The following is a 12,177-nucleotide window of genomic DNA, read 5'->3' as shown; positions in this document are numbered from 1 at the left end:
TGAAAACTGCTATGTCTTTGATAAGCACACAAGTGGTACATCATTGGCGTAATATTTCTCACACTGAAGAACAGTAAGTCATACATCTTTCATATAATGAGAAGTCCAATATCTTTGATAATCTGGAAATGCGGATGAGTTGTACATCACTTGCAAAGCAGAAAGTCATAATGCCATACTTAAACTGAGGGAACAAAGTTTTAAAAACATTTTTCAAGAACACTGTAGCACGGACATCCATTTTTTTAAAGCTGTAAATAAATTACAGAAATCAAAACCATCCATCACAGACTGTGTTAAGTTACCATCCATCACAGACTGTGTTAAGTTGACATTCTCATCCACAAAAGGCACTTGCATCTTGAAAAACTTCCTCCCATGGAAAAAAAACAACTGACCTCATGTGTGCAAAACACAGGACTGGTAATGTATGAATCAACATCTGAGCACATGACAGTCGTGACAAATATTGCATAGAATTCTTCCACATAACAAACGCTTGGTCAAGAGTAAAACAGCTGGTTTAACTTGGCGATGGTGAATGTACTGATCAACAGAGTTTGATCTCGCGTTCTGCGTTTGATCCTCCATTCTATGTTTTCTCACGTTCTATCTGCGTTTGATCCTCCATTCTAAGTTTTCTCACGTTCTATCTGCGTTTGATCCTCCATTCTATGTTTAATTCAAAGGATGACCTTCTGACACTAGGATTCCATGTGAGTAGTTCACATTCATAGAAGTTGCACTATTCATGACAAATGTTTTTTACATAGGTCGGAAAATCTGAACTGAGCAATGTGAGAAATCTCTGTCCTGTCCCCTTGAAAAATATAAAAAACAGCAGCTGTATGAGCCAGAATATGACTGCTTCCCTGATGAAGAAATTTACCAGATCTAAAAAAATGAAGAAAAAAGATTGAATAACAAACCATTACACACACACACACACACAAGCCTGTGCTAATTAACAATTCATATCATCCAAGACTTGTCGAAATTTGAAATTTCTTCCATCCCAGGACAACTGCACACTGTGACTGGTTGCCATCATCAAGGCACTGTAATATAATCATTACATTCTCCGAACCACCAAAATATGACAATACAGAAGGGCGATAAAAACCAGTTTCTAAAATCAGGCTTAAAGAAAAACAAAACAAAACATTCACATACAGGTTTCAATACAAGTCTCTCATGTCTAAAAGCACAGTCTGCTTTTATGCTTAGTCTATCACATGAGATAAATAATGGAAAAGACAAGTCTCCATTTGGAACTGCTCTGGAAAAAACATATACAAAAAGAAAACCACAATTTTCTCAACACACACGCACACACAATTTTGCTGCTTTTGAGAAAAACAACAACCAAAAACATGCACACAACTGCAGCTTTCTCAAGACTCACACCCATTTTTCTTCCATTATTGATACACACCGGTTTATGTAATACAGCCCTTGTTATTACCAAAATAATGATAAAAACTGAGGAGGGGGAAAAAACCAAAGGATTCCATCAATGAGCGACACTTTTCATCCAATCGGTTAACCTCCACACCAAAAACACACATTGCCTATAATCACCAGTGTGTGATGGGACATTTGAATTCCTCCTGTATACACACACACACACACACACACACACACACACACATATATATACACCCAAAACTTTCAAAAACAACTGCCCCCCCAACAATCTGTATCACTCACACACACACACACACATAAACACACAGAGCAATCTGTATCACTCACACACACACACACACATAAACACACAGAGCAATCTGTATCACTCACACACACACACACACATAAACACACAGAGCAATCTGTATCACTCACACACACATAAACACACAGAGCAATCTGTATCACTCACACACACACACAAACACACAGAGCAATCTGTATCACTCACACACACACACACACACACAGAGCAATCTGTATCACTCACACACACATAAACACACAGAGCAATCTGTATCACTCACACACACACACAAACACACAGAGCAATCTGTATCACTCACACACACATAAACACACAGAGCAATCTGTATCACTCACACACACACACACACACACAGAGCAATCTGTATCACTCACACACACATAAACACACAGAGCAATCTGTATCACTCACACACACACACACACATAAACACACAGAGCAATCTGTATCACTCACACACACACACATAAACACACAGAGCAATCTGTATCACCCACACATACACACACACACACACACACACAGAGCAATCTGTATCACTCACACACACACACACACATAAACACACAGAGCAATCTGTATCACCCACACACACACATAAACACACAGAGCAATCTGTATCACTCACACACACACACACACACACATAAACACACAGAGCAATCTGTATCACTCACACACACACACACACACATAAACACACAGAGCAATCTGTATCACTCACACACACACACACACACATAAACACACAGAGCAATCTGTATCACTCACACACACACACACACACATAAACACACAGAGCAATCTGTATCACTCACACACACACACATAAACACACAGAGCAATCTGTATCACTCACACACACACACACATAAACACACAGAGCAATCTGTATCACTCACACACACACACACATAAACACACAGAGCAATCTGTATCACTCACACACACACAAAAACACACAGAGCAATCTGTATCACTCACACATACACACACACACACACACACACATAAACACACACACAACTTTCAAAACAACTGCCCCCTCAAATCAGTAACTAGTGTCAAAGGCAAACAAAACTGTCAAAACAACCAAACAAAACAAAACAACTCCCCCCCACCCCCTCACTCCACGTCTGTCTCTCTCACAGACACAACTTTTAAAACCAAGCACACAGACACACACACACACACACACACAATCAGTAACTGCTATCAAAGGTAGAGCACTCCACATCCAGCTGAACGCCAAACTCCTCCTCCCAGGGTTCACGCACGGCTTCCACAATGTCCTTCACCCCCTTTCTGGTCTCCATGGAAACCACCCAGCGCGTCTCGTCCCCGGACGTCTCGTTGAAGAAGGTCACACGCAGCTGCCGTGGATCTGAATCGTTCACCTCCTGGAAACGGTCACAATACACTGCATGACTGTACGTTCCACCCTCCTCCCCTCCCCTCCCCCCAAAAAACCAACCGGAGTATGGCTGCCTAAATGGCAGGGATCAAAATGGCTATTCATGTGAAAAATGCATTGGCTGGTCTATATTGCTACAGTTTAAATAATCCACCAGTGGCAATACTGCTGTGAATCACTCACGACAACAGCAACATTGCCGTGAATCAATCACTTACAACAGCGGCAATGTTGCCGTGAATCAATCACTTACAACAGCGGCAATGTTGCTGTGAATCAATCACTTACAACAGCAACATTGCCGTGAATCAATCACTTACAACAGCAACATTGCCGTGAATCAATCACTTACAACAGCGGCAATGTTGCTGTGAATCAATCACTTACAACAGCGGCAATGTTGCTGTGAATCAATCACTTACAACAGCGGCAATGTTGCTGTGAATCAATCACTTACAACAGCGGCAATGTTGCTGTGAATCAATCACTTACAACAGCGGCAATGTTGCCGTGAATCAATCACTTACAACAGCAACATTGCCGTGAATCAATCACTTACAACAGCGGCAATGTTGCTGTGAATCAATCACTTACAACAGCGGCAATGTTGCTGTGAATCAATCACTTACAACAGCGGCAATGTTGCTGTGAATCAATCACTTACAACAGCGGCAATGTTGCTGTGAATCAATCACTTACAACAGCGGCAATGTTGCTGTGAATCAATCACTTACAACAGCGGCAATGTTGCCGTGAATCAATCACTTACAACAGCAACATTGCCGTGAATCAATCACTTACAACAGCGGCAACGTTGCCGTGAGCTTCAATTTCAAGGTGACAAGAGCATGTGGACATATCCATACGTGCCACACCACATGTACTGGACAAAAAGAAAGAAAAAGAAAAGAAAAAAGGCCACTCACCACTGCAGTGAATGAATCACTCACCACTGTGGCAATGTTGAAATAAATAACCGACTGTAGTTACAATGCTGCTATAAATCACCCACGGCAGTGACACTATTGCTATAAATCACCCACCACAGTGATAATATTGCATGAATCATCCACCACTGTGACAATATTGCTATAAATCACACACCTGTGACACTATTGCTATAAATCACCAATGTAGTGACACTATTGCTATAAATCACCCACTATTCCTATAAATCACCAATGTAGTGACACTATTGCTATAAATCACCCACTATTGCTATAAATCACCCAATGTAGTGACAATATTGCTATAAATCATCTACCGTGGTGACAATATTGCTATAAATCACCCACTGCAGTGACAATATTGCTATGAATCGCCCACCACAGTGACAACATCGCTATAAATCACACACCAGTGAAAATATTGCTATAAATCAAACACGAGTGACAATATTGCTATGAATGGCAATACTGCCGTGAATCATTGTCAACAGCTGCTACGTTGCCATGAATCACTCACCACTGGAAATACTGCTGTGAATAACTCACAACATTGCCATGAGCTTCAGTTCTAATGAGGTGTCCGAGTCAGAGTAAGCAGACAGATCCATTTATACCGCACCAATCTGCTGGACGAAAAAAGACAAACAAAAAAAAAAAGGAAAAGAAAAGAAACGAGCGATGAACCACTCACCAGCGTGGCGATGTTGTTTATCTTCTGCCTCTCCAGCACTGTAAACTGCTTGCCGACAGACTCCACAGTCACGGCCGTCTGATGCCGTGGCGACGGCCACTGGTGGTTGGTGTTCACGACGCACACCTCCGACGATGACACCACCAGGGTGATGGGGTACCGAGGGTTGTGACCTGATCGCCACAAAGAGAATAATTCAAGCTGTGGAAATGAGGCGTTATCTTAAGATGGGAAGTATCTGATATAGTCACAAAGAGAATAATTCAAGCTGTGGAAATGAGGCGTCATCGTAAGATACGAAATATCTGATACAGTCACAAAGAGAATAATTCAAGCTGTGGAAATGAGGCGTTATCGTAACATATGAAATATCTGATATAGTCACAAAGAGAAGAATTCAAGCTGTGGAAATGAGGCGTTATCGTAACATATGAAATATCTGATATAGTCACAAAGAATTCAAGCTGTGGAAATGAGGCGTTACAGAAAGATACGAAATATCTGACATAGTCACAAAGAGAATAATTCAAGCTGTGGAAAGGAGCACGTTATCATAAGATAGGAAATATCTGACATAGTCACAAAGAGAATAATTCAAGCTGTGGAAAGGAGCACGTTATCATAAGATAGGAAATATCTGACATAGTCACAAAGAGAATAATTCAAGCTGTGGAAAGGAGCACGTTATCATAAGATAGGAAACATCTGATACATTGATCACTTCACCAAAGTGCGCTGAGCCATCAAACTGCAGACTGGACCTAAAATGATACGCTGACATCAGTTGAGAAGAGAAAAGTATGCTGGTATGACCACTTAACAAGAACTAATGATTTTGCTAAAACTATCGTCAAAGGAACTGTTGATTGAGGGAGACAGAAGAGGAAAGGCAAGAAATGTTGGGCAGACAACATTGCAGAGTGGACAGAAAAAACATTTCCAGAGACCCAGGGCTGGAGGAACCTGGTGAATAGTTCTGTTGTGTGGTGCACCAATGACACACACACACACACACACAATTCATCATCAGTTAAACATATATATATGTTAAAAAAAAAAAGCAACACATCCCCTATCCTTCCCTTTCCCTACCAAAAACTCCCACCCACCCCCCAACCCAATCCACCCTCCACACAATTCACCCACATATCTCAGCCATTGCCAATCCCAAACCACCCCCACATAATTCAACAACCAACCCCCCACCACAAACCACACACACATAACTCAACCCCCCTACCACAAACCACACACACACAACTCAACCCCCCACCACAAACCACACACACATAACTCAACCCCCTACCACAAACCACACACACACAACTCAACCCCCCTACCACAAACCACACACACATAACTCAACCCCCTACCACAAACCACACACACATAACTCAACCCCCCTACCACAAACCACACACACATAACTCAACCCCCCCACCACAAACCACACACACATAACTCAACCCCCCTACCACAAACCACACACACACAACTCAACCCCCCACCACAAACCACACACACATAACTCAACCCCCCACCACAAACCACACACACATAACTCAACCCCCTACCACAAACCACACACATGTAACTCAACCTCCCTACCACAAACCACACACATGTAACTCAACCCCCCTACCACAAACCACACACACATAACTCAACCCTCCCCACCACAACCCACACACACATAACTCAACCCCCCTACCACAAACCACACACACATAACTCAACCCCCCTACCACAAACCACACACACATAACTCAACCCTCCCCACCACAACCCACACACACATAACTCAACCCCCCACCACAACCCACACACACATAACTCAACCCCCTACCACAAACCACACACACACAACTCAACCCCCTACCACAAACCACACACACATAACTGAACCCCCCACCACAAACCACACACACATAACTCAACCCTCCCCACCACAAACCACACACACACAACTCAACCCCCCTACCACAAACCACACACACATAACTCAACCCTCCCCACCACAAACCACACACACACAACTCAACCCCCCTACCACAAACCACACACACATAACTCAACCCCCCTACCACAAACCACACACACATAACTCAACCCTCCCCACCACAACCCACACACACATAACTCAACCCTCCCCACCACAACCCACACACACATAACTCAACCCTCCCCACCACAACCCACACACACATAACTCAACCCTCCCCACCACAACCCACACACACATAACTCAACCACACACACATCACCAAGCCGACTGTACCTCTAGCGATGTAGCCCAGGCAGTAGAGGCGCAGAGACTGCGGAGAGTTCCCTCCCTTGTCCAGCACGTCTGCCGACAGCGTGTCCAGGGTGAGTTGGTCGGCTCCTTCGTTGACCGCTACGGCCACGGGCACCCCTGTCTCTACACTGTAGGCCTGCAGCTGGTCTGTACAGAAACAGACGGTGAACAGAGAACCACCAAGAAAGCATGGTAAGATAAGTTAAGAATAACTTTATTAACTTCAACTAGAGAAATTTGGTCAGGTGCATTATCACAACACAGACAAGTGAACAACAAGGGGACCATAACTGTAAAAGTCAACAACAGCTTTTACGAATATTACGAAGACACAAATGTAAAAATACCACATACACCATTTCATACATTCATCCACACATTGCAGGTTATAACTAATATTCTTTATGTAAAAACAGAAGGAATTAAGAAACATTATTTTGAATATGATTATGGGTATAGCCTACTATATTGCACATTGATTATAATAGATAGATACGATAAGAATCAAGATAAACTGCATCAGGTGCGGAAAACCACAACCAGATAATCAGCACACACCCGCACCCACTCACCCCCCACTCACCTCACACACACGGATTACTTGATTAAACAGGAGTAATAAGCATATGTTCTCAAATAAAAGCACTTCACATATTCGCTTTAAAAACATTGCAATTAATCATTACATCATAATCATTAACAGACATATATTTAGAATATGAACGTTAGCATTAGACATATTCTATTGTACATTCATCCTGCAAATTGCACATTATTCATCCTACATATTGCACATTCATAATAACCAATTGTCATGTTTTTAAGCTCAGTAAACACACACACACACACACACACACACACACACACACACACACACAACTAGAACAAGGTACAACCTATCATGCACAGACTTTCATACGTCTCACATGAGAGTGTGTGCGCGAGCACACACACACATACACACACACACGTACACACACACACACACACACAGTTAGCAAGAATTTAAAGCCAGAATGAATAAACAATGAGGCGACACAAAACAACACAATACAACATAACCCATCTTAACCCAACCCTACCCAACCCATCACAACCCACGCCAGACTCACCACTCAGCTCCAGGTTCACACGCTTACAACACAACAGAATGCAGCACAACAGAATGCAGCACAACAGAATGCAGCACAACAGAATGCAATACAACAGAATGCAACACAACAGAATGCAACACAACAGAATGCAACACAAAAGAATACAATACAACAGAATGCAGCACAACAGAATGCAACACAACAGAATGCAACACAACAGAATGCAACACAACAGAATGCAGCACAACAGAATGCAGCACAACAGAATGCAACACAACAGAATGCAACACAACAGAATGCAACACAACAGAATGCAGCACAACAGAATGCAGCACAACAGAATACAGCACAACAGAATGCAACACAAAAGAATACAATACAACAGAATGCAGCACAACAGAATGCAACACAACAGAATGCAACACAACAGAATGCAACACAACAGAATGCAGCACAAAAGAATGCAACACAACAGAATGCAGCACAAAAGAATGCAACACAACAGAATGCAGCACAAAAGAATACAATACAACACAACACCACAAATAATCCAAACCCAACCCAACCCACAACAGACTTAACTCACTCTGGACGACAGAACGCTACAGCGGTTTCGACAATTAAAACTTTTTCCACGTTTTCCTCACAGGGTAGCATAACAATCGCAGCTACACTGGGCATTGCGAATGTGTCAAAGGTTGAATGGAAAGTTTCTTCATGAGATTCCGTAACAACACACTCCACAGCGAGCCAGCGAGTTCAGGATCCCACACAACAAGCTAATCTGCATAGATATCGAAAATGGCGTCGCAGGCGATACAAGTGGAAATTTTTGGAGCAAACTAGATCACGACAGCGGCTTTTACTGCTGCTGAAGTGATTGAAATGCTTCAAAATGAAGGTCTCGACATCGACAAGGATGAAGAAGACGTTGAAGAAAGCTACCAACAAGTAGGTACTGATAAACCAGCCGCCGTGGCGAAGTGGTTAGCGTCGCAGACTGACGGGTGGGAGGACGTGGGTTCAAATCCCAGCAGAGGTGGGTTTTTCAGCCCGTGGCCGGCTCCTACCCAGAGTTGAGTGTGCTGTGGGCTTCAATGGGGAGACTGGGACCACACAGTCGAGTGTCATCTACTTCAAGGATGTGTCTTTGGGATTGTTGCTCTAATTACCTGACCAACACTGCAAGTGTCTGTATCTCTCGGGCCTGGTTAATGCTGGGATATCATTATGACAGGAAGCATAGAGTACAGCCTTGTCATGCAGTCCCAAACCAAAATGGACCTCCACAGCAACATCGTCATCCTCCTCCTCCATCATCATCGTCATCCTCCTCCTTCATCATCATCAATATAAACAAAACAGTCTTAAAGTCTGTGGCCTTTCATGCCCTGCTCTCATGGTGACCTCAGTTTCGATACCCCTCAACTTCCATGCTTGGGGTGAGTCCTGTCAATGTCGTCAGTGTCGGCAGATTCATGGGGGCTGTTGTTTGGGGGACGTGGTGGCGGTCTCCACTCTGGGAGTGACGCTCACTCAGTCTGGCTCCGCGACTAAGCCATTATTGTCATTAGTAGGGGGCATAGTAGGTGGTGTCCTAAGTACGTTAAATCAGAACAGGCACCACTGAACACCACCAAAGTGACTCAGCAGCAGTGCAGGGTCTCCTCTGGTGTGTGGGCTCCTGGCGACCTAACATCGATGGTTCCCTGCGGACTGTCGATGCTGGAACTGTGATGGACGAACCTGGGCGTGGCTGTGTTTGGAGGAATCTAAATAAGCGGCGTGGGAGTAATGCCACTGAAACGGTGCAGATGAAGGGGCAGCAAAAAAACAATAACAACAAAAAAACTCGACCCAACCCAACCCACGACTCAGGTTCACATGCTAACAATACAGTACAATAAAACACAAAAGAATACAACACACCACCACAACACAACACAACACAACGCAACACCACAACCCATCCAAACCCAACCAAACCCAAACCACGACAGATTCACAGCTCAACTCAAGGTTCAAACACTCAGAATGGAACACACAAAAAATACAACACAACACAACACCACTGCCCATCCCAACCCAAACCATGACAGACTTACAGCACGATAAAATGCAACACACACACACAGCCCAACCCAACCCAGACAGACTCACCGCTCAACAGCTCAAGGAACAAGTCCACTTTGGCAGTGTCCCTCATCACCAGAGTGTAGGAGGAGCAGTCCGACACATACTCCAGTCGCAGTGTCTGTCGTCCCAGCCCGACGTCCAGGCGTCTCAGCTCAGCGTGCGGCTGTGCCTCCATGAGAGTCAGTCCCTCAGACAGCTCCACACTGCAAGACATCCTGCTTCGCTTTGGTCCCCCTCTCTCCCTCATCCTCCTCTCTCTCTCGCCACTCTTCTGCAGAAATACTCCTAATCTCTCCCATACACCTATTTTCGTCGTCTCCTTTTTCTTTTTCACTGTTGTTGGTCCCAGCTTCGTTTTGTCTTGCCTGAGTCAGGTTGGGGGGGGGGGGGGGGGGGGTAGTGTGGGGGGACAAGCGGAAATGTGGCAAAAAACCAAAAGCGGAAAAACAAAGTGATTAGTTCATGCCAAGCAGAAATTCACACATGGGCAGTTTGGAAAGAGAAAGCAACATATATGGGCAGTTTGGAAAGAGAAAACAACAGATATGGGCAGTTTGGAAAGAGACAGCAACATATAGAGGCAGTTTGGAAAGAGATAGCAACATATATAGGCAGTTTGGAAAGAGATAGCAACATATATGGGCAGTTTGGAAAGAGAAAGCAACAGATATGGGCAGTTTGGAAAGAGAAAGCAACATATATGGGCAGTTTGGAAAGAGACAGCAACATATATAGGCAGTTTGGAAAGAGATAGCAACATATATGGGCAGTTTGGAAAGAGATAGCAACACATATAGGCAGTTTGGAAAGAGAAAGCAACATATATGGGCAGTTTGGAAAGAGATAGCAACAGATATGGGCAGTTTGGAAAGAGACAGCAACATATATAGGCAGTTTGGAAAGAGAAAGCAACATATATGGGCAGTTTGGAAAGAGATAGCAACAGATATGGGCAGTTTGGAAAGAGATAGCAACAGATATGGGCAGTTTGGAAAGAGAAAGCAACATATATGCGCAGTTTGGAAAGAGAAATCCAACATACATGGACAGTTTGGAAAGAGAAATCCAACATACATGGGCAGTATGGAAAGAGAAATCCAACATATATGGGCAGTTTGGAAAGAGAAATCCAACATACATGGGCAGTTTGGAAAGAGAAATCCAACATACATGGGCAGTATGGAAAGAGAAATCCAACATACATGGGCAGTTTGGAAAGCAGAAAGCAGGAGAAACAGTTACTTGGGGGATGGGGTGGGAAGAAAGATATATGGATGGTCAGAGGACAGATAAAGGATGGGGTGGGAAGAAAGACATATGGATGGTCAGAGGACAGATAAAGGATGGGGTGGGAAGAAAGACATATGGATGGTCAGAGGACAGATAAAGGATGGGGTGGGAAGAAAGACATATCATGGGTGGTCAGAGGACAGATAAAGGATGGTGTGGGAAGAAAGATATAACATGGGTGGTCAGAGGACAGATAAAGGATGGGGTGGGAAGAAAGAAATAACATGGATGGTCAGAGGACAGATAAAGGATGGGGTGGGAAGAAAGACATATGGATGGTCAGAGGACAGATAAAGGATGGGGTGGGAAGAAAGACATATGGATGGTCAGAGGACAGATAAAGGATGGGGTGGGAAGAAAGATATATGGATGGTCAGAGGACAGATAAAGGATGGGGTGGGAAGAAAGACATATGGATGGTCTGAGGACAGATAAAGGATGGGGTGGGAAGAAAGATATAACATGGATGGTCAGAGGACAGATAAAGGATGGTGTGGGAAGAAAGATATAACATGGGTGGTCAGAGGACAGATAAAGGATGGGGTGGGAAGAAAGACATATGGATGGTCAG

General features: G+C 43.8%; 1 protein-coding gene across 2 annotated transcripts in view; it reads right to left on the bottom strand.

Annotated features, from left to right (window-relative positions):
- Window positions 1-2,274: 2,274 nt before the first annotated feature.
- Window positions 2,275-12,177, bottom strand: part of LOC143276620 (uncharacterized) — a 79,033-nt gene continuing 69,130 nt past the window's right edge. For both annotated transcript variants that reach the window (XM_076581232.1, XM_076581233.1), the window contains exons 21-24: window positions 10,341-10,519; window positions 7,069-7,233; window positions 4,791-4,963; window positions 2,275-3,138 (exon numbers count right to left, since the gene is read on the bottom strand). In XM_076581232.1, the coding sequence (XP_076437347.1) occupies window positions 2,941-3,138; window positions 4,791-4,963; window positions 7,069-7,233; window positions 10,341-10,519 (715 nt within the window). In that variant the 3' untranslated portion in view covers window positions 2,275-2,940. The remainder of the gene's footprint in view (window positions 3,139-4,790; window positions 4,964-7,068; window positions 7,234-10,340; window positions 10,520-12,177) is intronic.

Source organism: Babylonia areolata, chromosome 32, assembly GCF_041734735.1.
Source record: "Babylonia areolata isolate BAREFJ2019XMU chromosome 32, ASM4173473v1, whole genome shotgun sequence".
NCBI classification, from domain to species: domain Eukaryota; kingdom Metazoa; phylum Mollusca; class Gastropoda; order Neogastropoda; family Buccinidae; genus Babylonia; species Babylonia areolata.
This window is presented reverse-complemented; position numbering and strand designations above follow the sequence as displayed.